This window comes from Lepisosteus oculatus, chromosome 16 (genome assembly GCF_040954835.1).
Source record: "Lepisosteus oculatus isolate fLepOcu1 chromosome 16, fLepOcu1.hap2, whole genome shotgun sequence".
NCBI lineage: Eukaryota > Metazoa > Chordata > Actinopteri > Semionotiformes > Lepisosteidae > Lepisosteus > Lepisosteus oculatus.
The window spans coordinates 21,199,513-21,227,462 of NC_090711.1; the positions used below are offsets into that span (position 1 = coordinate 21,199,513).

Genomic DNA, 27,950 nt, shown 5'->3' on the forward strand with positions numbered 1-27,950 from the left:
AAAATGTTTAAAAAAAGAAGTCAGTCATTCAAAATTACAACATTCTTTTATTTCTGAAACCCTTTTACAACTGTCTTTGATACATTTAACTGAGCAAAGTCGGCGGCGATTTGGCAATAACAGTCCACAGCGCAGTAGCCCCTTTTCTGTTTCATAGCAACAATCGCTATGGAAGCGCAGCTTGACCCGGAACTCGTCTTTGTGGGACGAGTGATCAGTTCCTGTTTTCTCGCTGTGTGTGCAAACTCAAGAGTCACGGCCGCAGCAGTTCTCGCCCTCATGGCAAATCGACCCTGTAGAAAAATGGCGAGTTGTGTGTTAATTCTGGAAACCGAACTTCACTCTTTCATGGAGGTTTTACTCAAGTCGATCGTGCATGAAGTGTCAGAGGTTTTCAGAAACAGGATGTCTGACTTCGAGGACGAGTTTCAAGACAAACTCCGAAGCGTCGGCCGGGTTCTGGTGCGACGGGCCGTGCTGAGAATCACGCAGTGTGTGGAGGACAGTGTCGGGGGTGAGATCGCGCAGATGAAGAAGGAAAACGAGAGCCTGAAGTGCAGATTGCAGCTGTGGGAGAAGGAGCCGGGGGCAGGAGGAGATCGGGGACAGAGAGATCGTGTTGGGTACATGCTTCCCCGTGAAGTCACTGCAGGAATAAAGGCAGAAATGGACACGGAACCGGAGCTGCCAGGTCAGTTCAATGACGGGTATGAAGTCTATTTCTGTGTGTTTAAAAGGTATCTTTATATTCCTCACTGTCGTGAGTGTAGTGGCAAAGATCTATGTGATGTAGCAGCTGAGTTCTTTTCTGCAAACTGAGCTGTAGTTGTCTGGTTAGGGAACTGAAAACGGTAACAGGGCTGAAAACACGTTCACACTTACATAGACTCATATCAGGGGTGTCAAACTCTGGTTAATGATGCTCCAGTTTAGACGAGGCTGAAGTTGGCTTCTTATTCGCGTTTTTCGTTTCACCTTCAATGCCTCTGCTGTGGTGTTATGTCGCCTTTCGTTTGTAGATGGCGCTCCTCGGTCAGTACTGATCCGGGTGGAATACTGTAGATGTCCTCGGTGAAAAGGAATATCCAAATAACTAGTGACTGTTCAAATTGTATTTATGTATGGAATATATTTCAGAAACTCGAACACCAATTTAAAAAACTCACAATAACACAAAACTTGCCCTGGGAAAAGGTGATTGCACTTTCTTCTTATTACTGTGGGCCCTCCCCCCTGATTATAAAATAATTTCCCAATTCTGACGCCGAGGTGTGAGAGACAATGTTACAGATTGTCAAACTCCTGAGGCAGAAGAACATTTGCTGTACCATTTTTAAAATATGACCCTCTGAACATGGCATGAGAGAACGCATTGGGGAAAAAAAGACAGCGATTTCTGCTCTATTGCTATGGCCCATCTGCCATGTCTTTCTTAAACCCAGAGATGGCTCCACATCTGAAACGTTGTGTTTTCTTTCTTCTCTTTTCAGCATGGAATTAACCTGTTACTTGTTCCTTTGTAGCCTACAAGTGCTGACACATGTTTTCTTTCTTCTCTTTTCAGCAGGGAATAAACCTTTACTTATTCCTTTGTAGCCTACACGTGCTGACACAAGTCCCCACCTGATATCTAACATTCCTATAATCTCAACTATGAATGTCCACTGTGGGCTTTTTTCCCCGATTATTTATTCTGACATTGAAACATATTATTTGTCATACCAAAGTGTCATAATCACTGAAAAAATGTTTTTTTTTTTTCATTCAGAAAGTAAGACAGTGACAAATCACTATGAATTGCAGTTAGGCTGTCCTGATCTAGATTTTCTATATAGTTTAACATGCCATGTTCAGAATGTCACACCAGTGAAGTGTCATAATTACAAATGTACATGATGAGTGATTTTGTCTCTCTTACCTTAGCCAGCAGCCCTACCACTCTGCAACTCACAGCTGGCAGCCCACTGAAACTCAGCAGGTGTGAGCCTGGTCAGTACCTGGATGGGATACTCCTGGGAAAAACTGCTGGAAGAGGTGTTAGTGGGGCCAGCAGGGGGTGCTCACCCTGCGGTCCATGTGGGTCCTAATGCCCCAGTATAGTGACGGGGACACTGTAATGTAAACAGGCGCCGTCCTTCGGATGAGACGTAAAACTGAGGTCCTGACTCTCTGTGGTCATTAAAAATCTTAGGGTGTTTCTCAAAAAGAGTAGGGATGTAACCCCATGGCCAAATTTCCCCCTGCTTTTACCAATCATGGCCTCCTTATAATCTCCATCTATGAACTGGCTTCATTACTCTGCTCTCCTCCCCACTGAGAGCTGGTGTGTGGTGAGCGTTCTGGCGCACTATGGCTGCCGTTGCATCATCCAGTGTGGGGCTGCACATTGGTGGTGGTGGAGGGGATCCCCATTACCTGTAAAGCGCTTTGAGTGGAGTGTCCAGAAAAGCGCTATATAAGTGTAAGCTATTATTATTACCTTAGTGTCGCAATATTCAGATGTTTTGGTGATGAGGAAGCAGGGACAAAGCAAATCAGCAGAAGGGGCGCTATTTTCTTGACTATAAATCCTCACATGCCATGTTCAGAGTGTCATAGTTAAAAAACGATACAGTGAATTTTCTTGTACTTCATGATTTTCATAGTCTGTTACATTGTGTCTCACACCTCAGTGTCAGAATTTTTAGGCTATAATCGGGAGGGAGGGCCACAGCAATACAGCAGAAATTGCAATCATTGTTTGCCAATGTCTTCTCTCATGCCATGTTCAGATGGTCATATTTTAAAAATGGTACGGTAGAATTTCCTGAAGTTCTCTCATCTTTCAGTGTCAGAATCTTGAGACGTTTTTATAATCAGGAGGGAGGTTCATAGCAATAAGCAGAAAGTGCCATTGCCCTTTGCTCATCCTCGGTTAACCATATATTCTCATATGCCATGTTCTAAATGTCCCATTTAAATCTGCTATATTAAAATGTCATGTAAAATGCAAGATTTTGAGACTTTTAATGACCGGAAGGCAAGGTCGTGGTAAATATGCAGAAAGTGATAGTGAATTCACGTTTTGCCTTTGTCGTATTTACTCCTTATCTAACATGCCAGTTTGTATTATTGTGAGTTTTGAAAATTGTTTTTCGATTTTCTGAAATGTGTTTCATACAAAAATGGAATTTGGACAGTCACTATTTACTTACATATTCCCTTTTACTGAGAATAAGTACAGTAATCCATCAGGATTAGGATATTTAAAAAATTCTTTCTACAGGCGAAAGGCAACATAACATCACAGCAGCAGCATTTAAGGTGGAACGAACAATGCGAATAAGAAGCCAACTTCAAAGGAACAAGTAATAGGTTTTTTCCATGCTGAAAAAAAGAAGAAAGAAAACAACGTTTCGGCCGTGGAGCCTTCTTCAGGTGTGAGGCTGAAGCCAACTTCAGCCTCGTCCAGTTTAGATAGAAATATGCTTCAAGCGGGCCATACCATAAATAATCTAAATATTTACAATCGGTTCAAAGTTGTTGTTTTTTTCCCCACAGTGTGCTGTAGGATTGGTATTTAACTATGGAATGCTTTGTTTTGAAATGCAGTTAGTAATCGGTGCCTCTTTTCTAAATAAGTAGCAAACCTTTCTCAATACCTTCTGAGAACGGGACTTTATTGAGCCGCGATTAATTGAAATGTGGTTGCGATTTGCGTAGTGGACAGTTATCTGTTCTGTTGAGAAAAAATATTTTGTGGCATCTAGTTCAATTACAGGGAAAAAGGAAAGAAAACTGTATTTCCTCCCTCGCTATAGAAACGCTCGATTTATACCACGTTCTGCGGGAACAAAGACGCTGCCCTTTTGATCCCTTATTTAGTGGCTTCAATCCTTACTAATAACATCGTCTCGTCTTGTCCAGCGCTTCAAGTGTTGCAAAAGCAAGGAAAATGTATCCAGACTGTACAGTGTTAAGTGACTAAAAGGATTGAAAAGCCAAAAGGTGGAAAGGTATTTAGGCTGTGCCTTAGCCAGCAGCCATGTCACCGTGCCGTTCACAACTGGCAGCCCACTGGAGCTCAGCAGGTGTGAGCCTGGTCAGTACCTGGAGGGGAGACCTCCTGGGAAAGCACAGGTTGCTGCTGGAAGAAGTGTTAGTGGGGCCAGCAGGGGGTGCTCACCCTGTGGTCTCTGTGGGTCCTAATGCCCCAGTACAGTGACGGGGACACTATACTGTAAAAAGGCGCCGTCCTTCGGATGAGACGTAAAACCGAGGTCCTGACTCTCTCTGGTCATTAAAAATCCCAGGGCGTCTCTTGAAAAGAGTAGGGGTGTAACCCCAGCGTCCTGGCCAAATTTCCCATTGGCCCTTACCAATCATGGCCTCCTAATAATCCCCACTGAACTGGCTTCATGACTCTGCTCTCTTCCCCACTGATAGCTGATGTGTGGTGAGCGTTCTGGCGCACTATGGCTGCCGTCGCATCATCCAGGTGGGGCAGCACATTGGTGGTGGTGGAGGGGAGTCGCTATTACCTGTAAAGCGCTTTGAGTGGAGTGTCCAGAAGAGAGCTATATAATTCTAAGCAATTATTATCATTGTTTTTCGCTACTTCACACTTTTTATAGATGTTCTCTTAACTGTTGTTCCTAGGGGCGTCACGGTGTTGCGGTAATTATTATTGTGCCTCACAGCACTCGGGCCCTGGGTTCGATTTTGAAGCTGTCTGCATGGAGTGATATTACATGTCTGCAATCTGTTTGCACGCTCTCCCTGTATTCCTGTGACTTTCCTCCCACAGCCAAAAAGACATTCTGATAGGTTAATTGGCTTCTGTGAAAACTGACCCATGTAGGATATGATCACTTTATTGCCCATACATAGGGCTGGGCGATATGGCCCAAAACATTATCACGATAAAAATTTTCATATCAGTCGATATCGATAATTATCACGATAAATGTCAAATCATTATTTCTTTCAAGTTTAAAGGCAGATTTTTTCTCCTGAGTGAAAGTTGAAGAATCCAGACAGTTAATTGGTAAATTAAAACAACTCTTTATTTTAGTAACACAACAAACAGCAGAAACATTAAACAAATCTGAGGTAGAGAGTATTCAAGTCTTTTTTATGTCAAAATATGCATGAGTAAAATTTACAAAATAAATATCTAAATAGAAAAATTAAATACTGCATTGTGATAAAACACACATAGAAGATGGCTCAGACAGATTGCAAAGTTTAAAGTGCTCTGTTTTATGTCTGATCGTAAAAAGCCAAAATATCTCCAAATTACCGAAGTTGAATGACCTTTTCTGTCGACGATGTCATCGTCCTTCGGGCTGGTCGTTGGCAGCACTACATTTTCTTCAGTGTCGCTCATTTCTCCACTCTAACTACAATCCTGTCAGCCACCACCATGTGGGTAAACAACACCACGTTAGCTGCCCAGTCTGCGACATGCACGCGCAGTATTTTGTGCGCACGCGCATATCATGCGCAAAGCATAAACATATATATCGAACAGTTATTGAACTTTTGTTAAAATTATTTGGAGGAAAATTATATAGCGATAATTATCGTTATCGAATTATCACCCAGCCCTACCCATACACAATTTCTTGTATCAGGAATTTGTTTTTCGCATACCCCAGCTTGTTCTCCATGAGACACACAGACGGGGAGAGAGAAGCGCAGGGTCAGCCATTTATACGATGGCCTACAGCCTTAGTGGGACCCAGCTCAGGTTCTGGTAGGTGGTATCGCAGTATCAGAACACTGACCAATAGGTTGTTGAAAAACAGTTTCTTCCCCCAAGCAGTCTGCATCATACACAGCTCAGATTAGCACCTGCACATATTAGCACCTGCACTTTAAGTACTTTAAGGTACTGCACTGTTTGTACTATGTCCTGTCTTGGCTGTATTATAATGTCTATTGTGTAAATTTATTGTGGATGTCTGTCATTTATGCCTATTTGTTTTTTCTCTAATGTTACTGCGTACAGCTGGACGAGTAAGCATTCCAATACACATATTGTATATGGCAAATAAAGAAATCTTGAATCTTGAAGTGTCTCTCTTACCCAGCCAGTCTGTAATCTACACTCCTACAGCCCCAGTGTCTCTCTTACCCAGCCAGCCTGTAATCCACACTCCTACAGCCCCAGTGTCTCTTTTACCCACCCAGCCTGTAATCTACACTCCTGCAGCCCCCAGTGTCTCTCACCTGGCCAGCCTGTATTCAGAGAGAATCTGTGCGATGTTTTTGCATTCCAGGAGAAAACGTATGTTGTGTCTCAAGAGAGATTAGACAGGCTGTACAAACTGGACAGCTCACGACAGTAGCTCGTGAAGACAACCTTTCTTTCAGCAGCTGTTGTCTCCAGTTGAAATCCTACACAATTGTTCAGTTTCATAAGGATCCACTCAGTTCAGTGTCCTGGTTGTAAAGTCATCGGGTGTCTTCTGCCAACTGATCTGGTGACTAATAAGGTCACTGGAACATTCTCCAAAGCATTACAAGTGCATAAAGTTTCCTTCTTTTTTTTTTTTAATCTGAAGTTTTAATTTTGTTGCAGCTGATTTCTCGATTACTGTTAGACCTGCTTTGCTGGTTTCTGTGATTGAATAGCTGCTGGGACTGAGGCAGGCGCTGGTGGTAAGAGCTTTACAGAGAGAGAACTCTCCTCTCCATGTGTTGACAGTGTGTGAAACTGCACTTACCGTGGTCCTGTGATTGCAGGCTGTCTAAAACTGGGTGGTAGTTCTCCAGGATGTGTACATGTTCAGAATTCAGTTTGCCAATCTGATGATGTGTAAACTAGTATTTATGATTTAACCACAGATTTGAAATTTATCGAGTATTGGATTCACTGTTTTTTTTATGTTGCATGGAGTTTGAATAATTGGATGCAGTGTTGTAATATTGACTCAACAGTAGAAACATTATTGTGTTTATTCACTATCATTTTACCTTAATCTTGGAATATAACAGCAAACATACTTATAATATCTGAAGGTAGGCAATTGTTAACATTTGTTCAATGTTATCTTGTTTGTTTTAATATGCAGGTACTTTATATTTGGTTTTGACCCCGACTCAAAGGTCTCATTCTGTTGTCCTATGTTTGCAGGGTCAGAGGTCAGTGCTCTCCCTGATGCTGGGGAAAGGGCTTTTCTTGGACAGCAGCCCAGTGAGGAGGAGATGGGCTCCACTCTGATGCAGGAGACAGAGCTCACTGCCGCAGGAGGGAAAGATACACTCAGTGCCCAGCACACAGAGAGCGGACAGAGTGGTGAGGATCTGGACTCTGTGCCCAGGATGAAGACCGAGACTGAGAGCGAGACACCTGGGCTCTCAGTATCTGATGACTTTGCCGAGAAATATTTTAATCTGGACATGAAGAATGTTGCAAAGCAACATTTTAATGAACAGAAGTCTGTGTCTGCACAAGAGCTCAAAGAAGAGGAAATGGATGTTTTAAACCTTGCAGAGCAGGACATGCGTCCCCAGTTGATTTATACTAAAGAACAGAGATGTGATGTTGATGGCAAAGAGGACATTACTGAGTTACAGCACGCAGAGAGGGGTCAGTACCGGGGGGACTTGCAAAGAGAGAAGCCGCCGAGGGTCAGGAAGAGTCAGCCCAGGCCTTCCACAGTTGAAATGGAGAAACTATCACCACAGCACAGACAGCAACAGCATTTCTGTCCGTTAAACACTTCAGATAGCCACCAGAGGATCCCTGCAGGAGTGAAACCATTCAGCTGCAGTCAGTGTGGGAAGAGTTTTAGCCAGTTAGGAAACTTAAAAATCCACCAGCGCATTCACACAGGAGAGAGACCGTTCAGCTGCAGTCAGTGTGGGAAGAGTTGTAGTACATCAGGCAACTTAAAAATCCACCAGCGCACTCACACAGGAGAGAGACCGTTCAGCTGCAGTGAGTGTGGGAAGAGCTTTAGTTCGTCATGCACCTTAAAGAAGCACCAGCGCACTCACACAGGGGAAAGGCCGTTCAGCTGCAGTCAGTGTGGGAAAAGCTTTAGTAATTCAAGCCATTTAAAAACTCACCAACGCATACACACAGGAGACAGACCATTCAGCTGCAGTCAGTGTGAAAAGAGCTTTATTGAGTTAAGAAAATTAAAAAGGCATCAGCTGATTCACAGTGGAGAGAAGCCTTTCATCTGTAGCCAGTGCGGGAAGAGGTTTATTGACTTAACACGATTAAAAAGGCATCAGTTCACTCACACAGGAGACAGACCATTCAGCTGCAGTGAGTGTGGGAAGAGCTTCATGGATTTAACCCAATTAAAAAGGCATCAGCTCACACACACGGGAGAGAGACCGTTCATCTGCAGTCAGTGTGGCAAAAGTTTTAGTCAGGTAGGCACCTTAAAAAACCACCTGCGCACTCACACGGGAGAGAAACCATTCGGCTGCAGTGAGTGTGGGAGGGGCTTTATTGATTTAACACAGTTAAAAAGGCATCAGCTCATCCACACAGGAGAGAGACCGTTCAGCTGCAGTCAGTGTGGCAAGAGTTTTCGACAGCTAGGCAGTTTAAACACTCACCAGCGCACTCACACAGGGGAAAAACCATTCGGCTGCAATCAGTGCGGCAAGAGTTTTAGTCAGTTAAGCAACTTAAAAACCCATCAGCGCACTCACACAGGAGGGGAGCGGTTCAGCTGCAGTCAGTGTGGGAAGAGCTTTATTGATTTGACACAATTGAGAGGGCATCAGCTCACTCACACAGGAGACAGACCGTTCAGCTGCAGTCATTGTGGGAGGAGTTTTAGACAGTTAGGGAGCCTAAAAAGACACCTACATGTCCACGAAGAACAGAAGCTGTTCAGCTGCCGTGTGGGAAGAGTGTATCAAGTGGTTTAAAAATCCATCAGTGCATGGATTGCACACAGAAGAACAGCTTAAAAACCCCAGGGAAACTATTCTTGTAACAGATGGGATGAGCAACTAGAGAAAAGGCTCAATTTGTACATGAATTTATTGATGTAACTTTTAAATCATGAAAGCCAGCTGTTCTAATCCAATGGGCAGTTGCTTTACCCTACAGTAAAGTATTACTGGTTGCCTATAAAATGGGAAGATTTTAAAGCAATGATGCATTTGAGATTAGTTACTTTTCTGAATATCTGTTGCAACCTTGTATTCATTGACAGTTTTATGAGCCTTGTTGTAGAAATGTAAAAACTAAACCAAAGGTTTCCTCCTCCCGACTGAGTTCTTTGACCTATATGTGTAAGACTTCACCCTTTTTATGACAAAATAATTGTAATTTCAATAAGACGTTTCCTGATTCTACAACCTTCCTTTGAGATCAATACCATGGGTGTTATTTGAAACAGTTTTTACTATTTCTTTCAAATCAGTTTTTTAAATGGTAATCAGTAGTATCCCTGTGTTGGTCACCGGTTTTTGAGTCTTTCAACTGCAGACCTGCTCCCCAGTGTTCCTCCTACAGACTCGGACACCTTTAGTTGTTTTATTGAACAAGCTTTTATTAAGAAGCTAGCTCGAGTACAGGGACAGAGTTTTTTAAAAGTCTAAAAAGAACACTAAAAAACAAATTGTTTAATGTGCTTCACTTTTCTCAAGCTTCACCACAGGTAGCACAGTACAGTGCATCACATCTCACAGTTCAAAGCAAAGCAAATGGTTAATTTCACTGTGTGCCGCAACAGACTAAATGTCATAGAAAATAACGATTGACTGCATTAAGATTATAGGAATGGGGGGAGCCAGTTTGGTATTTAGATCTAGTTTCTTGGAAGATCCAGGGTCTTGGCTTCAGCAACATGGTTGGGCAACTTGCTCCCCACTCCCACCTCCTTCTGTGTAAAGAAGCGCCTGCTGATATGACTACAGGCTCACCCACTGTGTCCTGTGTCAGGTCTACTTCAACAGCCAGTGGCTGGGCAGACCAGGGCCATTTCCAAGACACGAGTCAAACCCAAAAGTCTGGCAACATACATTCACATGCTTTCACGTTTTCACAATTAATCCAATATGGAATATCTAAGTTAAATAAAAATGTATTTCGACTCACCACGCACAGGGGGGTTAAATACAGTAAATGACACTGTTCTAACATATGGGTAAACAGGTATGCTCATAACTGTATATTTCAACATTAAAACAGAATGCAGACTCTACAACATGAAGGTCCTGCTGTCAAAACATTCCTCTGGTCAGCCTACATGAAAGCCCAGAGCACAGTAGGTGACCCTGCTTTTTAACAGGAAGGAATGAAGTGGTGCAGTGGATAGCACTGCTGCCTCTCAGCTCTGGGGCCCTGGGTTCACTTCTGGACCTGGGGTGCTGTCTGGGCGGAGGTTGCATGTTCCCATCCTATTCTCATGGGTTTCCTCCCACAGTCCAAAGGCATACTTGTAGGTTAATTGGCTTCTGGGAAAATTGGCCCTAGCAGTGAGTGTGTAGCCACAAGTGTGTATAAAGACCATTTCTGCGTCTTTGCTCATTAACTCCACCATTGTGTCCTTTTTTCCCCCACTCTGCTCAGGCGCTGTGCCGTTTCCACAGTTTATAGCATCCTGGTAAGATTGCTGGGCGCGATCAGTTTTCTTCTTGTTGCTGTTTTACCCAGGAGGCTGGAGAAGACTTCTGTATGGCTGGTAACGGGATTCGCCGACATGAGACAAGTATAAAATAACAATCTGCTGTTCTCTTGAGAAAATTCATTATGAATGATGTCTCAATGACAGCATTTAAGCATTTAACACAAGTAATGTCAGCGATGATGTCAATAACTGCTTATAACACCCCCCCAGCAAAAACCCATGACAACAGCAGAACAAAAACCTTCCTAAATTTGTGTTATGGGGCCACTGTGCGACTGTAAAAAACAAAAGGTATAAAATACCTCAGAGGACATGAATATACCCTCAGGTACATGCCTAACAACGTCTTCCAAATTTGGACATAGAGGCACATCACAATAACCAGCACAATGGAATAGGGCATAATATAAAAATGAAGCAGTACTAATTCATCCACCTTCTATCAGGGAGACACTTCTTGCTGTTAAAGTCTGCATCAACCTGGAAACCATCTCAACACTGGAAAGTCAATGCTGGTGCTTTACTGGGCAGGCAGGAAGTGTTGAGATGCCAATTAAACAGCTTACACACAGTTGAGGAGGAGGAGGGAGGGAGCACCAGCACCTGATACAATCCCATGGGAGTATGAGTAAGAGCATGCAGACTCCAGACAAAAGGATGACAACAAAACAGGAGTGAACCAAGGGCAGTGTGCTGTCCTGTAGATAGATGACAAAATTGCCAATCAGTTTGTTCTTAGTTCATGTTTTTCTGTTTTCTTACCTGGGTTCCTTACCTGGTTTTGGACTTTGGCCTGTTTCTCGTCTTCAACTTCTGGATTGTGTTCTTCATTCTTTTTTCTGGATTAATCTTTCTGGTTCTGGATTTAGATCAAGAATTGACTTTGGGTATCCCTCAAATATTTTCTTTTGGATTGTTTGTGACAGTAGAACCCGCATAAGGACTATTTCATGACTAACTGAGCTCAAGACCTGCCTTACATAATAATACGGTGTGTGATCTCCTGTCCCAGCCTGAGGAACAGATAATGAGCCTGTCTCTCAATAATAATAATACAGTGTGTGATCTCCTGTCCCAGCCTGAGGAACAGTGAGCCTGTCTCTCAATAATGATAATACTGTGTGTGATCTCCTGTCCCAGCCTGAGGAACAGTGAGCCTGTCTCTCAATAATAATAATCCAATGTGTGATCTCCTGTCCCAGCCTGAGGAACAGTGAGCCTGTCTCTCAATAATAATAATACAGTGTGTGATCTCCTGTCCCAGCCTGAGGAACAGTGAGCCTGTCTCTCAATAATGATAATACTGTGTGTGATCTCCTGTCCCAGCCTGAGGAACAGTGAGCCTGTCTCTCAATAATAATAATGCAGTGTGTGATCTCCTGTCCCAGCCTGAGGAACAGTGAGCCTGTCTCTCAATAATAATAATACTGTGTGTGATCTTCTGTCCCAGCCTGAGAAACTGACAGTTAGCCTGTCTATCAATAATAATAATACAGGATGTAATCTCCTGTATTATCTCCTAATAATAATAATAATAATAATAATAATAATAATAATAATAATACAGTGTGTAATCCCCTGTCCCAGCCTGAGGAACAGGCAGTGAGCCTGTCTCTCAATGACAATAATACAGTGTGTGATCTCCTGTCCCAGCCTGAGGAATAGACAGTGAGCCTGTCTCTCAATGATAATAATACAGTGTGTGATCTCCTGGCTCAGCCTGAGGAATAGACAGTGAGCCTGTATCCCTGTAATAATAATACAGTGTGTGATCTCCTGTCCCAGCCTGAGGAACAGGCAGTGAGCCTGTCTCCCAGTAATAATAATACAGTGTGTGATCTCCTGTCCCAGCCTGAGGAACAGTTAGCCTGTCTCTCAATAATAATAATACAGTATGTTATCTCCTGTCCCAGCCTGAGGAACAGACAGTGAGCCTGTCTCCCAATAATAATTAATAATAATAATAATAATAATAATAATAATAATAATAATACAGTGTGTAATCCCCTGTCCCAGCCTGAGGAACAGGCAGTGAGCCTGTCTCTCAATAATAATAATACAGTGTGTGATCTCCTGTCCCAGCCTGAGGAACAGGCAGTGAGCCTGTCTCCCAATAATAATAATAAAGTGTGTGATCTCCTGTCCCAGCCTGAGGAACAGACAGTGAGCCTGTCTCTCAATAATAATAATACAGTATGTTATCTCCTGTCCCAGCCTGAGGAACAGACAGTGAGCCTGTCTCCCAATAATAATTAATAATAATAATAATAATAATAATACAGTGTGTAATCCCCTGTCCCAGCCTGAGGAACAGGCAGTGAGCCTGTCTCTCAATAATAATAATACAGTGTGTGATCTCCTGTCCCAGCCTGAGGAACAGGCAGTGAGCCTGTCTCCCAATAATAATAATAAAGTGTGTGATCTCCTGTCCCAGCCTGAGGAACAGACAGTGAGCCTGTCTCTCAATAATAATAATACAGTGTGTGATCTCCTGTCTCAGCCTGAGGAACAGAGCCTCTAATAAATGCTGTACAATAAAAGTCCAGCTAGTTTAATTGCCTTAGTCATTCAAATAAAGCTCTTTCAGGCTGAATTTGAGTAAGGAGAGGGTGGGAGTCTGAAGAAGGAGGAAAGAGGTAGAGATGGCCCCTGTCCCTTGCTCACGTGAAGGGCTGTCTCCATAAACAGAGCAACAGTCTATGTGTCGGTTAGCTGGCTCTGCAGACTGATACAGAGAGAGCGGTTAATACAGAGACTGACTGGACACTACAGTACATTAACACTGCACTGAGAGAGAGAGGGGTTAATACAGACAACTAATATAATAATAATGTTTCTTTATTAGCCCTATACAATTTCTTGTATTAGGAATTCATCTTTTCACATACCCCAGCTTTTCTCCATGGAGACACAGACAGGGAGAGAAGCTTGGGGTCAGAGCACAGGGTCTGCCATTGTATGGCACCCCTGGAGCAGTTGGGGTTAAGGGCCTTGCTCAGGGGTGCAACGGAGTAGGATTCCTCTGCTAGCTCCGGGATTTGAACCGGCAACCTTCCAGTCACAGGCACAGATCCTTAGCCACAGAGCCACCTCTCCACCCCGACTACTGGACAGTACAGTACATTAACACTGCACTGAGAGAGAGAAGGGTTAATACAGACAACTACTGGACACTACAGTACATTAACACTGCACTGAGAGAGAGAGGGGTTAATACAGACAACTACTGGACACTACAGTACAATAACACTGCACTGAGAGAGGTTGAGGTTTTAAAAATACCTTTATTCCATTAAAACACACAAAAACAACATCACCACAAACAACAGAATCCCACCCCCTCCCTCACACATCAAATAACAGAAATGAAAAAAGTAAAAAAAAAAGTCTCAACATAAGAACTCTAATTTCCCAACGTCCACTGCCCACACCTCCTGAAACATGTCAGTCTGATGAGTGAGCAGACTCCAGCTTCAGCCTGGACACCACAAACGCCCTGAACACGTATGCCCTGAAAAAGGTGCCATGCCAAAAAATTGTTATAATATAAATTATACCTTCTTTCTGGAATCTGTTTTTTCTCTTAGCACTTTTGAAATGGAGCGAGCATCGTGGTGTGGCATGAGCACGATGGCCCTGCCTGCAGAGAGCATGGCAACGTGCTTGGGTGATACTTTTCCTTCTTCTTTGTGCTGCCATTGTGCACACTCCCGGGTTCCTGATTTCCCCTGCCGTACCTGCCCTCAGTTGTTGTCTTGCGGTGTGCCCCTCAGCCCAATATTTATTGTCGTCTCTTTTTCACCTCTCTCAAATCGTGTGGGGATCGGAAGGTGCGCTGGAGAATTTGGTTTTGGTTAGCTTGCCTACATCTGACACCCTCTTTGCCCACTGTTCCTGTTCAAGACTTTTCTTAGTGGTACTCAAGGGTACCATCAAAACCTTATCAGGGGGGCACTCTGAAGTTCTCTATACCGACCTTGGAGGAAAGTTCTCATCTTTCTAATAGACTCTGCTGGCCTCAGTTTCCTCCTGTGCTGAAGGATTGCGTGCTTGACAGTTCCTAACCAGGTCTCAACATGACACTCCCGGGCTCTTGTTTGTGCGTCCTCCACCGTTGATGTGCCTTCTTTGTGGTCTGAAGCATGTCTACCCAAGGTACCAGACAAAATCCTGCTCCACAGAGGTAGTCGTGCAGTGTAGTTTCCCCAACAGGAAATTAATTGTGTCATCGAAGAAATGGGGGTTTGTATTGTTACTTGATTAACAGTCTTCATTTCTTTGACTTGATATGCTACCCTTATATGTAGCTTGAAACTCAGCAGCAAAATGAGAGTGGCTGAGTACGCTTCTCATTGTTATGTGCTCTTCCTTGTCTGTAACTTTGACTTCTTTTTTCCTGCAATGGATGTTTTGGGATTACCCCTCCTGTGGCATCCAGGTGAAGGCTCACTTTTTCCTTCTTCCTTAGATGGGCAACTAGAATTCCCATAACCATTCCCAAACTTTGTGTTAAGATGGTCAGCAAATGGGTCAATCTGCAAAACCGGTATATATTCAGGCCACGGGACATGGTCTATGTCGCACTCTCTCTATCTTTTGGGTCAAACTTAATTCTACTGTCGTATCACGGTGAAGGTGTGTACTGTTCCTGAACTCCGATGAGATGACTTGCAGGACATCTCGTATTAGTGTGTTGGATAAATTACCAGTTACAATTCCAGCTGTCAGAGATCTGCTGTGTAATACACTCGGGTTGAGGCTGTATTGACTCATTAAGGGCACCCCCCCATCTCACTATATTGCCTGTCTAATGGTACAATATTTTACAAAATCATAACTCAAGGCATGACAGTGTAATGAGGAATCCTACTCTGTTGGGCCTCTGAGCAAGGCTCTTAACCCTAATTGCTCCAGGGGCACTGTACAATGGTTAACCCTGTGCTCTGACCCCAAGCGTCTCTCCATGTCTGTGTTTCATGGAGAAAAGCTGGGGTATGCGAAAAGACAAATTCCTAATGCAAGAAATTGTATAGGGCTAATAAAGAAACATTATCATTACATTAACACATTGTTAAAGTTAGAGGGCCTGCCTGTGGTGTAAAATACTGTAGATGGTTACAGCATCATGAGTGTTATGGTGAAATGTATTGGCTCATGAAAAGCACTCCCCTATTTTAGTGTATTGCCTGTCAGTGGCGTATTAAAAAAAATAATCCAACAAAATTGAGAGGTCATGGGTTATATTTACCATGTTAATCACTGGTTTGATCAACATGGGCACTGTTTTATAAACAAGTACAGAAGAGAATCTTTCCTGCTGTCAGCAGTTCTGGAGTTGACTCCTACCTGAAGGAAAACAGGATGTAAAGAACTAAAGTCTGAACCCAGTCCTTACAGGCTGCTTAACTGGAGACTAGTTTGAGTTTGGCTCTGTCCTATTCTACTTCCTGTGGTCATAAGCAGGTGGTTTTCCTGAACACCTATTGAGCACTATTTCTCGCATTGTGAACTTATGTACACAGCAGTCCGGCAGTATTCCAGTTGGTACATAGTTGCACATCAATCAAAAAGCCAGGGTTTATTAGTTGATTCGCTGACGGCTTAGTTGATATGAAGTATGTGAACATTTTCACAAATCGCACAAATGAAAAGTCTTTAAATTGTGTCCCGATTGAAGGCTTCATGTGGTTTCCTTGCAGAGGTATTGAAATCAGAATATTCAGGTCTTCCCAAATATTCAAAGTGGTGGCTTATGCAGATGACATCAGTGCTGGATTTCCTATTAGGCACAGCGCCTAGGCCTATGAAATTTTTAGGGGCTACGAATGAGGGAAACACTAGTGACTAATGAAAAACGAAATCAGTATTCAATAATCAGATGCTGTCTAACAGCTGTTCTAGAAACTAGAAGTATCAAAGTGATGGTCTCTCAACTCACTCCATCAATCACGTGGTTTAGCATTAGAATAGTTTAAAGTGCTTTGTGTCAATCGGTGTCATTCAATTGGTGTCTGCCCCTCTTTTTGACATTTCGGAGTGCAAGTGCCTAGGGCCTACGAACACCACAATCCAGCCCCGGATGACATAGTTGTGTTTGTCTGCGATTGCTGGGAAATTGCAGTCTTAAATTGTTGCCAGAATGTCTTTGAGAGGGTCAGCTGGGCAAGAGCACTGCTCTTCTGCTGAGGGACTGGGAAAGGACTAGATCTCCAGATATACCAGGGGGAAATCAAATGGAGAAAAGGGCCTCCTTGGAGCAGCAGGTGTGGCATTAGAGAACTGGGAGGGAACAGTTGATTAGGTGAGGGGCAGATGGCAGAATTGGAGAGGGTTGTTGTCGAAAATGTCTTACGGAGGCAGATTATACTTATTATCGATAATCTGGTATCCTCAGTGCTGTGGCACAGGCTGGTGCGTGTTATTCTCCTGAATAATCTCCTGGTAGATTTCTTTTGGGACGGGTTGCACTGGGTGAAGTGGAGTGTGCTGTTCCTGCCACCCAAGGAAGGTGGGCAAGACCTCATTGACATTGGCAGGAGAGCGGAGCTTTCCAACTGCAGTCACTGCAGAGACTGCTCTACTGCTTCTGACTAATTTCAGTCATCTTCTTTTTTCTTGCATGCCAGGTTTTTTATCGGAATCTCTTACTCACGTCACACAATGGCAGTAAGGAAGGAACTTGCTTCAGGCATACTGGGTTTTTAGAGAAGCCTTTGATTCACAACTGTGCTCTGACCTGTCCAGTGATTTTCTATTTCCGTTTCTCAAGGAAGGGTGGTCACAAAAAGTGGTCAATAGCTGGAGGCAGACTGAAAGAAATGGGCCACTGCCGATGATATGGCCTGCGGGCAGCTCTGATAAGCATAAGCCCGGAGGTGTTCAGTCAGCTTTTCAAGGTAACACGAATGTGGAAGGCATCAAAAATAGTCTATATAGTAAAAAAAACATTCCAGCTAAAAGAAGCTTTCTGTGCACAACCAAATGTCAGTGTTGTTGCCGATTGCCCACAGAAACTCGGAGTTTGTCATCAGTGGAGAGTTTTATTTTTCACATTTTAAGATTTGCACAGACTTTGTCTCAAGGTTCACCACATTGAAGCTCTTGAGGATCGGCCTGATAGACCCTGGAGGGAGAGGCTAGGTGCAGGGGAGGATGGCAAGCCCAGCTGGAGTAGCCTATACAAGCCACCACTGCAGAGAAGAGTTGGGGATTTACTGTGGAGAGTTATATACACTAGTGTTGGCATAAATTCTTTCTTGGGGACTATTCAGCATGGAGTTGATGACAGGTGTCCTTTCTGTGGGTAGGGGTTCATTGTTTGTTGTACATCGTTTCACCCGTTCTAGGCCGAATACCTCTATTTGGTCTCCTCAAGGTCTTTTTAGAAGGAACAGAGTTCTCGGCTGTGCTGCTCATCTTTGGGGTGAAATACTCCAAGAGGTGGAAGTGTCAGCCAGCTAACTTTTTATTGGGTTCAATGTAGCTGGCTATAATTAAGAGGGAGAAAAACAAGCTGCAGGACACCTTGACATCGAATGTGAGGACTGTGTTCAGGGTGTTAGTTGCGTCAGTGACTGGAAGAACTGACTGGAGATCCAAGGACATTCAGCCTTGTGGAGAACTAATTGATTCAAGGATCTTAACCAGCCAATTCTAGCACTGATCCCTGCTCTGCCTGTTTTCTTGGAGATAATCCTGGGCCCAATCGGTGCTCCATCAAGGGCTTGAACTCGGCAGCACAGCGAACCCGCCACCAGGGGAATTCCCTTATCGCTCCTCTGTGGTAGTGTCGAGAAGCTTCACTGTGTCCCCAGAGTGGATGAAAGTCTCTTGGTTTTGCCGTTTCCGGACCCCTGGAGACAAGCTGGCAAATTATGGCACATGAGAGGGTGTAGGGAAGCAGCTGGATTGCTCAGCCGAGTCGCTTTGGGCTGCTGAGCAAGGTGGTTTCCCCGAAGCTGCAGGCAGACCTCCAGAACAAGCTCCTTCACTGGGCAGTGAGCACAAGACCCCTCCTGTTGGGTTCGGGTTAGGTCCAAAACAAACATCACTAAAACCAGAATAGCTTTCAGGTCATTCCCTAACAAAAGGCACCAACTTGTGTTTGCCACTCCCTTTTAAATTCAGCAAGCAGGCAGCTAATCCCTCATAGCTGAGATTGTTTAGACAGGAAATGAGCAGGCCATTTCCCCCCAAGGCATCTTGGGATGGGTAGTTCTCCACATCCCCAATACAGAGAAAACGACACATTTTTAAAGAGACAGGGTCAAATAAGATAGAGACTTCTCAAACCTCTGTGCACAAAGCACCCTCCCTTTATGACCCTGCCCCACATTTTGTCACACACTCCCACCCCCAGTTCAGACCTGGGGTGAGTGACTTGTGCCCAGAAACAATGTGCCCTGTAAAGTCCATCAGCATTGCCATGTTTACGGTCCACTCTGTGTTTCACCGTGAATTCATAACCTTGTAGGCTGAAAAACCATTGTGCTAGCAGGCATTCTTTTCTTTATGGGAAGTGATCCATCACTAACACGAATTTCCTGCCGAACAAATAATATCTAAGGTTTCCATCACCCACTTGATGGCCAAACATTCTTTTTACCACACTGACATCTTTGTTTTCATGGGGAGTAAGCTTCCTACTAAGGTATACAACTGGATGTTCTTCATTTCCCAGAAACTGTAACAATGATGCCTCTGTGTGAAGGATAAAATCCTTGGAGAAGTCGTTTGTCTTAATGTCCCAGCTTAGGACACAGAGCCTGTGTGTGCCTGAAAAACACCCTCAGCCTCTGGAGACCAGTTTAACATCAAGGGATTCTTTGCCCTACGAACATTTGTTAACAGTGGCTGCAAGTGTAGCACACCTAGGAACGAACGGTTGATATTACTGTTTCTTAATTAGCAGTCTTGGACAGTTTTGGATTGTATCCAGTTACCTGCCTGAGGTTTAATCATACCCCTCTGATGGTACTGCCCAGTTATTGCAGGGGCTGTCTCATTGTTGGGACCGCCAGCTCGATCCCAAGATCCAACTACGAGCTTTTTAACTGCAGCAACTTAAATATACGCAATTGGAGCTGGAACTACCGCGGCTGCTGGCACCAGACGTGCCCTCCAATGGATCCTCGTTAAAGGATTTAAAGTGTACTCATTCCAATCACAGGGCCTTGAAACGCTATTTTTCGTCACTACCTCCCTGAGCCGGGAGTGGGTAATTACAATGACAGGCCAGCTCAGCTACTACTGCAACTACTGCAACTTGGACTCTGCTTCTCTCTTGTTAGAATCAATCTTGATTAATGGTCCAGGTAGTATCCTCCCTATTGAAAATATGTTCAATAATATAATGAATCAGTCTGGTCCTATTAATTAGGAATTAATTTTCCTTGGCACTTTTTTTTATTATATCTTGTGTTTTCCTGAGAAGAACTGTTAAAACCTTGTTTGTTCAACATCTGATATAATCTCTGCCAAGAATGGATAAAAAAACATATAAAAGAGTTGGTTGTTTTTTTTGTGAATAATTCTATACTAGTTGGCCTTAGCTTGATGATATTTTAATTTTTCTTTGCAATGCATACTTATTCACATATCAGGCCAGGCAGTAATTACTTGTTTTTAATCTCAAAGATAATACAATACTCAGAATTGACCAATTATTCTACTTTAATAGTTTCCTGATGGGAGATAAAGGTTTAGAATTTCCTGTTAGTAATGCTGTGAAACCTCCTACATTGATGTCCTCCAAACTCTGTTGAATTTTCACATACAGTTTGGCAAAATTCTTTACAGTCAGCTCTACAATCATTGAGAATGATGCTACAACTGATTATGATCTTCATAAATCTCAGCAAATTCACAGATCAGATCAATGTTCTTCTCTTGTTTAAGAGACTGGTCTCTGTAGTAAATAGAAATCCCAGCTCAGTGACAGAAACTAGCCATGTTAGCAGCTCATTGATTAACAGTATTAACCACTTTGTTAATGTGGTGACAAATAATATCGTGGCTTTCAGAGCATAATCTGTTTTTAATAGTTTAGCGAAAAATTACTTCCAACAGTTTAGCTCCAAAATGAAAATAAAATGCTGTCATTTCGTATTATGTCAAGGGTATCCATTGTATAGAAATTAAATTTTATAACATTCTTGGAAAGACAAACTACTGGAAATAGGGGTTTATCAAACTTCTAACTTGATAACAATGCTAATTGCTGTAGTCCTTAGTCTTTTCCGAAATGTTCACTAAGACAAGTAAGCAATTGTTGTCTACTCATCTTTTCGGTGAATTGGAATGGTGCTGTTCTTGAAGTCCAGTCAGTCTCCGTTATATTTCTTCCCAAGAGAATGTCTGTCTAACACCGTTTCATTTTTATACTTCCATGGTTAAGGTTAAAATATCATGGATGTTGTTAAATCTTCATTTTGGGAATTCAATTAAATTCAATTCTACTTTATTTGTCATTATACTGACACGGGTGCATAGTATAGTGAAAAGTGTTTCTCATTAGTCTCTCAGGTGCAGCATATAAATAGAACAGCAGACAAGACAATCGACAGTAACACAATAAGAGTAACAGTGTGAACAACAGTATGGTGCCAGTGCAAAATTGTCAAAAACTGCAAATATACAAACAGAGAAAAGTATACAAACAGGACAAAAACAGTGCAAAAGTAATTTGGCGAACAGTGCAAAAATTATACGGCGGTTAATAAATAATACAACTAGTACAGGTTTTAGTAAAATTTTGGCTTACGTTCAGTTGTTGTGTATGTAGTGGTGTTGGAGTACAGTCATTGTGGTGGTGGAAGAAGTGAGGAGAGATCGTAGTATGATGGGAGGGAGTGGGGGCGTCACCAGCTTGATGGCTCTGGGGAAAAAGCTATTTTGGAGTCTAGTTGTGTGAGACTGGAGCGTCTGGAACCTTCTACCAGATGTAAAAAAAAACAAGTTATGAATAGGGTGAGTGGGGTCAGACATAATTTTGTTGGCTTTTTTCAAACTCCTGGTGTTGTAGATTTCCTGGATGGATGGTAAGGCACTGCCGATGATGTGTTGGGCAGTTTTGACCACCCGCTGCAGAGCCTTGCGGTCGGATGCGGTGCAGTTGCCGTACCAGACTGTGATGCAGCTGGTCAGTATGCTCTCCACCGTACATCTGTAGAAGTTGGTGAGGATCCATGGATGGAGGCGTATTTTCTTCAGCCTGCTCAGGAATTACAGCCCCTGTTGTGCCTTGATGAGATTGGAAGTGTTGAGTGCCCATGTGAGGTCCTTAGAGAAGTGAACACCTAGGAATTTGAAGTTATTCACCGTCTCCACTGTAGACCCTTCGATGTAGATGGGGGAGTGGACTTTTCCTTGTCTCCTGAAGTCTACGATCAGCTCTTTGGTTTTGCTGATGTTGAGACATAGGTTGTTGGTTCGGCACCAGTCTGCAAGTTGTTCTATCTCCTCCCTGTAGGAACTCTCACTGTTCCTGTCAGTGATCAGGCTGTAGTATTAGTATCGTCAGCAGACTTGATGACGGTGTTTGTGCTGAACGTGGCAGTACAGTCGTGGGTGAACAGGGAGTAAAGCAGTGGGCTGAGGGTGAGTGTGTTGGAGGTGAGGTCGCCCATCCTGACAGTCTGGGGTCTGATAGTGAGGAAGTCTAGGATCCAGCTACAGAGGGTGGTATCTAGACCTAGAGCCCTGGGTTTGGTGTTAAATGCTGAGCTAAAGTCAATGAACAGCATTCTTGTATAGGTGTTCTTTTTAACCAGGTGGGTTAGTGTGGAGTTTAAAGCTATAAAGATTGGAGCGATTTGTGCGATAACCAAACTGGAGAGGATCAAGTGTTTTTGGAATGCTGGCTTTAATGTGTGGAATAAGTACTTTTTCAAAGCACTTCATTATGAATGGCGGTAGTCATTCAGGCATGTGGGTGCTGATTTTTTTGGTACTGGCACAATGGTGTTTGTCTTGAAGCAGCTAGGTACAGTGGCCTGGGCCAAGGACAGGTTGAAGATGTCAGTAAAAACATCAGCTATCTGCCAGGCACATGTTCTGAGTACCAGGCCAGGGATACTGTCAGGTCCAGCAGCTTTTTGTGAGTTCACTCCACTTAGTGATTTCCAGAATCTAGCTTGGATAGTGTGGGGGGTGGGGTGGCAGGGGAGTCAGTGGTCCAGGTGACTGGTTCAGGGTTTAACAAAACAGGGTATTAACAAAAAAACATTGATCACAAATGTATTATACCTAATAATCTGTAGTAATCAAATGAAATTAAGAAAAGAAAACATAAAGCACTCTTCTGAGGATGCCGGACGCAAATCCAGACACATACTGACACCTAGGGCCAATTTTGCCAGAATCCCATTAAACCGCCAATATATCATCGGACTGATGGGTAGAAACCAGAGTATTGAAATACTACAGTTATTTGTAGTACCGATTTTCCAAATTTTCTTAAATACTGCACATGATGGGAATTATGCAGGTGGAGGTCTTTTTTTCTGTATTAACATGGATTTTAATTGGCTGCTATGAAAATTGGCTATGGTGTGAATACGTGTGAGTCCTGTGATGGACTGGTGTCACATGCAGGGTGTTACTCTGCTTTGCACCCTCTGCTTGCCAGGATGGTTCCAGTTCCACCACAGCCTTGAATCAAGTGGAGGGATAGATCAGTGTAGCCATCAACTTACATGTTCCTCTTCACAATGCAATGCAAAGGAAGCCAGCTGCTGTGATGCAGTTTTGTGCTCTTTCATGGCAGTTATGACCATTTTTTGCTCACTTGGTGAAACAACACTCTTTCTTTGCCTGCATTCCTTGACCTGTAATAGCAAGAAAATAAAATGAATATGCCAGACTGTAAGAATACCATATATATATACAGGGTTAGTCAAAATTGTCAATAAGTATAAATGCCAGTTATTTTACTAAAGCTTTATGTTCTCCTCCACAGACGGCGAAGGATTGTAAGGTAACTGTTAGAAACCTTAATATTAATGCTTTCATTTGAAATCTCTTTTGTCACAGTAACCCAGGTAATTAATTTTTCATAAACGGTTCAAGTTAACAACAGCATTTTGACTAACCCTGTACATAAAATGTACTTTTCATGTTGTTTCATGTTTCATATTCTTGCCTACCCCTGGGTGCTGGGTGGAAATGCCTGCAGGGAAAGCATCACAACAAGCCGCCCACTTGTGTGTGTGTCCTCCCCAGTATCCGCTGCACATCTTTCTTTGCAGCACTCAGTGCCTTCCAGTAGTCTCTGGGACTTGGTTCAGGACTCTGCAGCTGTCTGTATCTGTGCACTAGGAGAGGGACAGAAGTGACAAAAGCACTGGCCTTGTTTGAATAAGTAGCAGAAACGTTAAATTAAAAAACAATCTTCACTCATTTCTCCTCCCTCACTTTTCATTGTTATAACAGCAATCACATTTCTGTGGTTAAGTACTAGATGTTTATTTTGTATGACCCCAAAGCATCAAATCTCTTCATGCAAGGGCCATTAGCATTCTGTGGAAGGTGAATCGCTCCCTCTAGCTGCCTTTGCTAGCTACCTTTACGCTTTAAAAAAAAAGAAAACCACAAAACACAAGCAGCAGTAGCAGCCGATTCCATAAACATCCAAGGATTATTAACGTTTGCAAGCTTGAAAGGTGCATTTCAATAAGCTGGGAGATGGTGCACGAACCAGCCTGGTCTGTCTTCCTCTCATCATAAGTGCTCTTTCCATCCCTTATCCATACTGCTTCTGTTCAAACGCAGGCAAACTGTTTCAGTAACGGTTTTGGCCAACTGCAATCTGGTCTTTGAACTTCTCACGGGAAAGAGAGGTGTAGCAGACAGACCCTTTTTGTTTGCATTTAGCACCTACAGTTGGTGGTGGAATACAAAGGAAAGGCCCATTCTACAATTAAACACCGGATGTAACAGATAAGACAAGAAACAAGACAAAAGTCAAGGACAGGTTCCTGTCACGCCCTCTGCAGCCAGAGGGTGCTCCTACTCTGTCCTGTCCCTAGTTTCCTTTGCTTGCTCTCCTTCCGGTGTCTCTCTCTCTGGGGCTGTATATTTCCGTATCTCTCATTCACCTTCGCTCAGCATTGACGTTCGGATGTCCTGAGACCCGCCAAGCACCAGGTCGCTGCTCCGTCTGTGGCCTGAGGGCACAGGTTTCTATACGGCACTCCTGAACTCTGCACTGCTGAGCCCGGGCTAACTCCCCGTTCCGCCACTTCGCATGGGGTCTTTTTCCACTGTCCTGCTTCTCCACGGTTCGTCCCTTCCGACATCCGTGAAAGTGCGAGGCAAGGCGTTCCTAAGGAGCTATCAATGCCAAGCAATGAGATGAGAACAGGAGAGGGTTTAAATGTGTCTGGATGTGGAGGGTGTGGTCACCTGATTGGTTAACGGGTCTGATCTGCGGCGTTTGCGGGGACTGCCCCCAGCTGCTGCTTGATTGGGGCGAGACTGTTAGTGTGAAGGTCACTGATGGCAGCGGGTGTGACACATGATCTGTCTCTGGAATTAAATGGGAAAGTGCTGTCTTTTACCTCCTGATTGTGTTACTTTTTCCATTGTCTCTTTGACACAAAAAGGTATATACACAACAGAGCAACTGAACCTTTCCTCTACTGGACAATGGTGTGAATCTCTTGCGGATGTATGGGGCAAAACAAAATTAGTCAGGAAAAAGCATTTTACTTGACACTATGTCCTATTGCCATTTGAAAAAAGGTACTTGGTTTTCAGATTATATTCAAGTTTTCTCCTTATTTTCTCATTTTTTCTTCCCATAAAAATATTTCAGACTTTTGTTATTTGTGTATGCTGCTCTTCATCAAAAGGTTCATTTTCAGGGTCAGAGTCAGTGGTGTCAGAGTATCTATAGTGATCGGGGTTACTGAAGTGCTGGCCTCTGAATTCAATGGCTTCTCCACGGTTTTCGTAAAATGCAGTTTCACCTTGTAATTTGGAGAGAAGTTTTTGTTGGCGTTGTCTTTATTTGCTTTGTCCAAATCATTCTTTGTTAATGTCAGGATAAGATAACCCTTGTCGTTGTCTCCACGCTCTGTACTTTGAATTCCATCGAGTTCTTTGACTCCATTTTCAACCTTCTCCATATTTTCTTCTGGTCCGGGTATGAAGAAAGTGGTGATCCAGAAGTGGAACATTTTATCCTTTTTCCTCATCTTGTTTTGTTTGTGGAAAATCTCCACTTTGATGCCACCACACACAGGCAGGTTCTATTTAGTTACATGTGCTGCTCTCCTAGAGCATGTTAATGATTGACTGGAGGTTCAAGCAGCCATCCTTGACACATTCAATCCACAGGTCCTACGAGTGATCAGCCTCACTTTCCCACCTCTTCTCAAACCAGCTTTTACCTCAACATTTTCAATGTGAAATAACTGGCTCTGCACCTTTCAGCTCTCCTGATGTCAACAACCCTCCCTGGAACTTCAAACACTTGCAGCCACTTCATTTCCCCTGTCCTTCCCCTTCTTTCTTCATCTAACCTTATTCGCTCTGCTGTCTCCCTTTCCTTCTCTCAGTTTCCAGTTGAGCATTGATCCCACGGCACCTACAGCCCCAGACGATATTTGCTGTTTCACCTTTCCCCATCCCTCCTGTCCCCAAGCCCCACACAGCTTGGTAACGGGATGCTCTGGTCCAGGCCGTCTTGTTCTTGGTCCTCGCTATTCCTAGTGTCTACATCCTGGTCCCAACCCTGCCTGCTACAGTGACGTGTTCCCCTATGTTAGCATAGATAACTAATTAGAAATGTAGGCATTGTGGTAAGGATGACCCATTGATCATTTTAAAAATTGGCACATTATTTTGTTCTTCCTGTCTTTTCCCATAGCAAGGCCCTTAACCCCACCTGCTCCAGGGGCGCCGTATAAATGGGGTCTGACCCCAAGCGACTCTCCCTGTCTGTGTTTCTCCTGGAGAGCAAGCTGGGGTCTGCCAAAAGACAAATTCCTAATGCAAGAAATTGTGTATGGCCAATAAAGCGATCTTATCTTATCTGAATCCTACTTGAAGACACTGATTTCGACCGATCACAACTACAGATGAATCAGTTGGGTGAGGTGCTGTTCTCACGCGTACGAAAGAGACTGGCTCTGAAAAATGTATTATTTTTAATTGCCATATATCGGTCTGCTTGCTGGAATAGGATTATAGTATCAGTGAAGAATGGGAACCTCGGATGATTGGGTAGATTGTTTTTCTAGGCCTGTCTTTAAGACAAATTATTTAAAAACAGGTTAAAAAGACAGTTACACTAGGGGATCCATACTTCCTGTTAGACTTTCTTATGTGCTTTATTGGTTTTTGTGTGTTGATTGCAATCATAATTAGTGGTTGTTATTTGTAGCAACAATGCCTGTTATTTCACTTATATTAAGTGTTTTTAAAGATTTCTAGTAATCTTTGTGTGCAGCCTGGTGGTGTCTGTGTGATTTCAAACTCCAAGTTAAAAATCCTATTTTTAGATCCTATTTTAAAATGTAAAGCCCACATTAGTAATGTTACAAAAACAGCCTTTTATCACCTTAAAATGTTGTGAAACTACAGCCCTTACTCTCTCAGACTGATAGCTGAGAAGCTAATGCATGTAGGGTCAGTCCAGTCTACCGTCTGCTGACCGAACCCAGAGGGAGAGCATATACTACATCTGTTTTGAAGTCCCTTCATCTGTTTCCCTGTTAGTTTTCAAGGTGATTTTAAGATTCCTTCACTGTCATGTATATACAGTATCTCACTGAAATGGATTGGCACCTGAATATACAGGTATGCCTGTATTGCACCCAAGGTTTGCTCCTGTCAGATCCTCCGACACTGGGCTTTTAGTTAGTGCAGGACCAAGACCCGTGGAGAGTGAGGAAGAATTTTAGCATTGGCTTTTTTTAAAGTTTATAAGATAGTGACTAGTTGGCTTTGAAAAATGCTTTTTACCTAGCAACAGTATGAAAGAACGATTGCAAACATATTATTTGACTTTTTGATATTAATGCTACAACTGCAGGATGTCTAGCTCATTTCACACATTTTATTTATATACTTCCTTTTGTCTGTATACAAGGTAAAACTGCTTCTTAAGACGAACGTGGTCAATTACAAAGAAGTGTTTGTAGAAAGAAAAACAACCCCTAATATGGAAACTGTGAATTTGCTGTATAAAACTCGTTGCATTTACCAACTCGGTGGAGAGGTTCCTCACAGATCTGTATGAGAGGCTGCTCTCAGATCTGCATGATTGTATCCTCCCCGTGCGCATGAATAAAGGACTCTGCTTGACCACACCTAACCTGAGACCTGAGTGAAGAGTTTTCTTTGACAATTTCTAAA

The 27,950-nt window shown here is 43.2% G+C and overlaps 1 protein-coding gene and 1 long non-coding RNA gene across 4 annotated transcripts; one reads left to right on the forward strand and one right to left on the reverse strand.

Annotated features, from left to right (window-relative positions):
* Positions 1-27: 27 nt before the first annotated feature.
* Positions 28-1,006, reverse strand: LOC107075945 (uncharacterized). The gene is made up of 2 exons (XR_001477406.2): positions 883-1,006; positions 28-293 (listed from the first exon to the last, which is right to left on the reverse strand). It is a non-coding gene; the product is annotated as an uncharacterized lncRNA (long non-coding RNA).
* On the forward strand, positions 206-27,914 carry LOC102688011 (oocyte zinc finger protein XlCOF6-like). Of its 3 annotated transcripts, XM_069179322.1 has the most exons (3): positions 206-691; positions 1,924-1,989; positions 7,121-27,914. In XM_069179322.1, the coding sequence occupies exons 1-3, from the start codon at positions 280-282 to the stop codon at positions 8,878-8,880; spliced, it is 2,238 nt and encodes a 745-aa protein (XP_069035423.1). In that variant the 5' UTR covers positions 206-279; the 3' UTR covers positions 8,881-27,914. The 3 variants fall into 3 exon arrangements, with proteins under 3 accessions (XP_069035423.1, XP_015194601.2, XP_069035424.1); XM_015339115.2 differs by lacking the exon at positions 1,924-1,989; XM_069179323.1 differs by lacking the exon at positions 1,924-1,989 and having other exon boundaries at positions 619-707.
* Positions 27,915-27,950: the final 36 nt, after the last annotated feature.

Bases quoted from the DNA above. Each gene is read 5' to 3' on its own strand.
- LOC102688011 (XM_069179322.1), top strand. From the start codon at position 280: ATGGCAAATCGACCCTGTAGAAAAATGGCGAGTTGTGTGTTAATTCTG. The intron at 692-1,923 runs GTCAGTTCAATG...CTCTTACCTTAG, and splicing joins CACGGAACCGGAGCTGCCAG to CCAGCAGCCCTACCACTCTG. The intron at 1,990-7,120 runs GTCAGTACCTGG...CTATGTTTGCAG, and splicing joins ACTCAGCAGGTGTGAGCCTG to GGTCAGAGGTCAGTGCTCTC.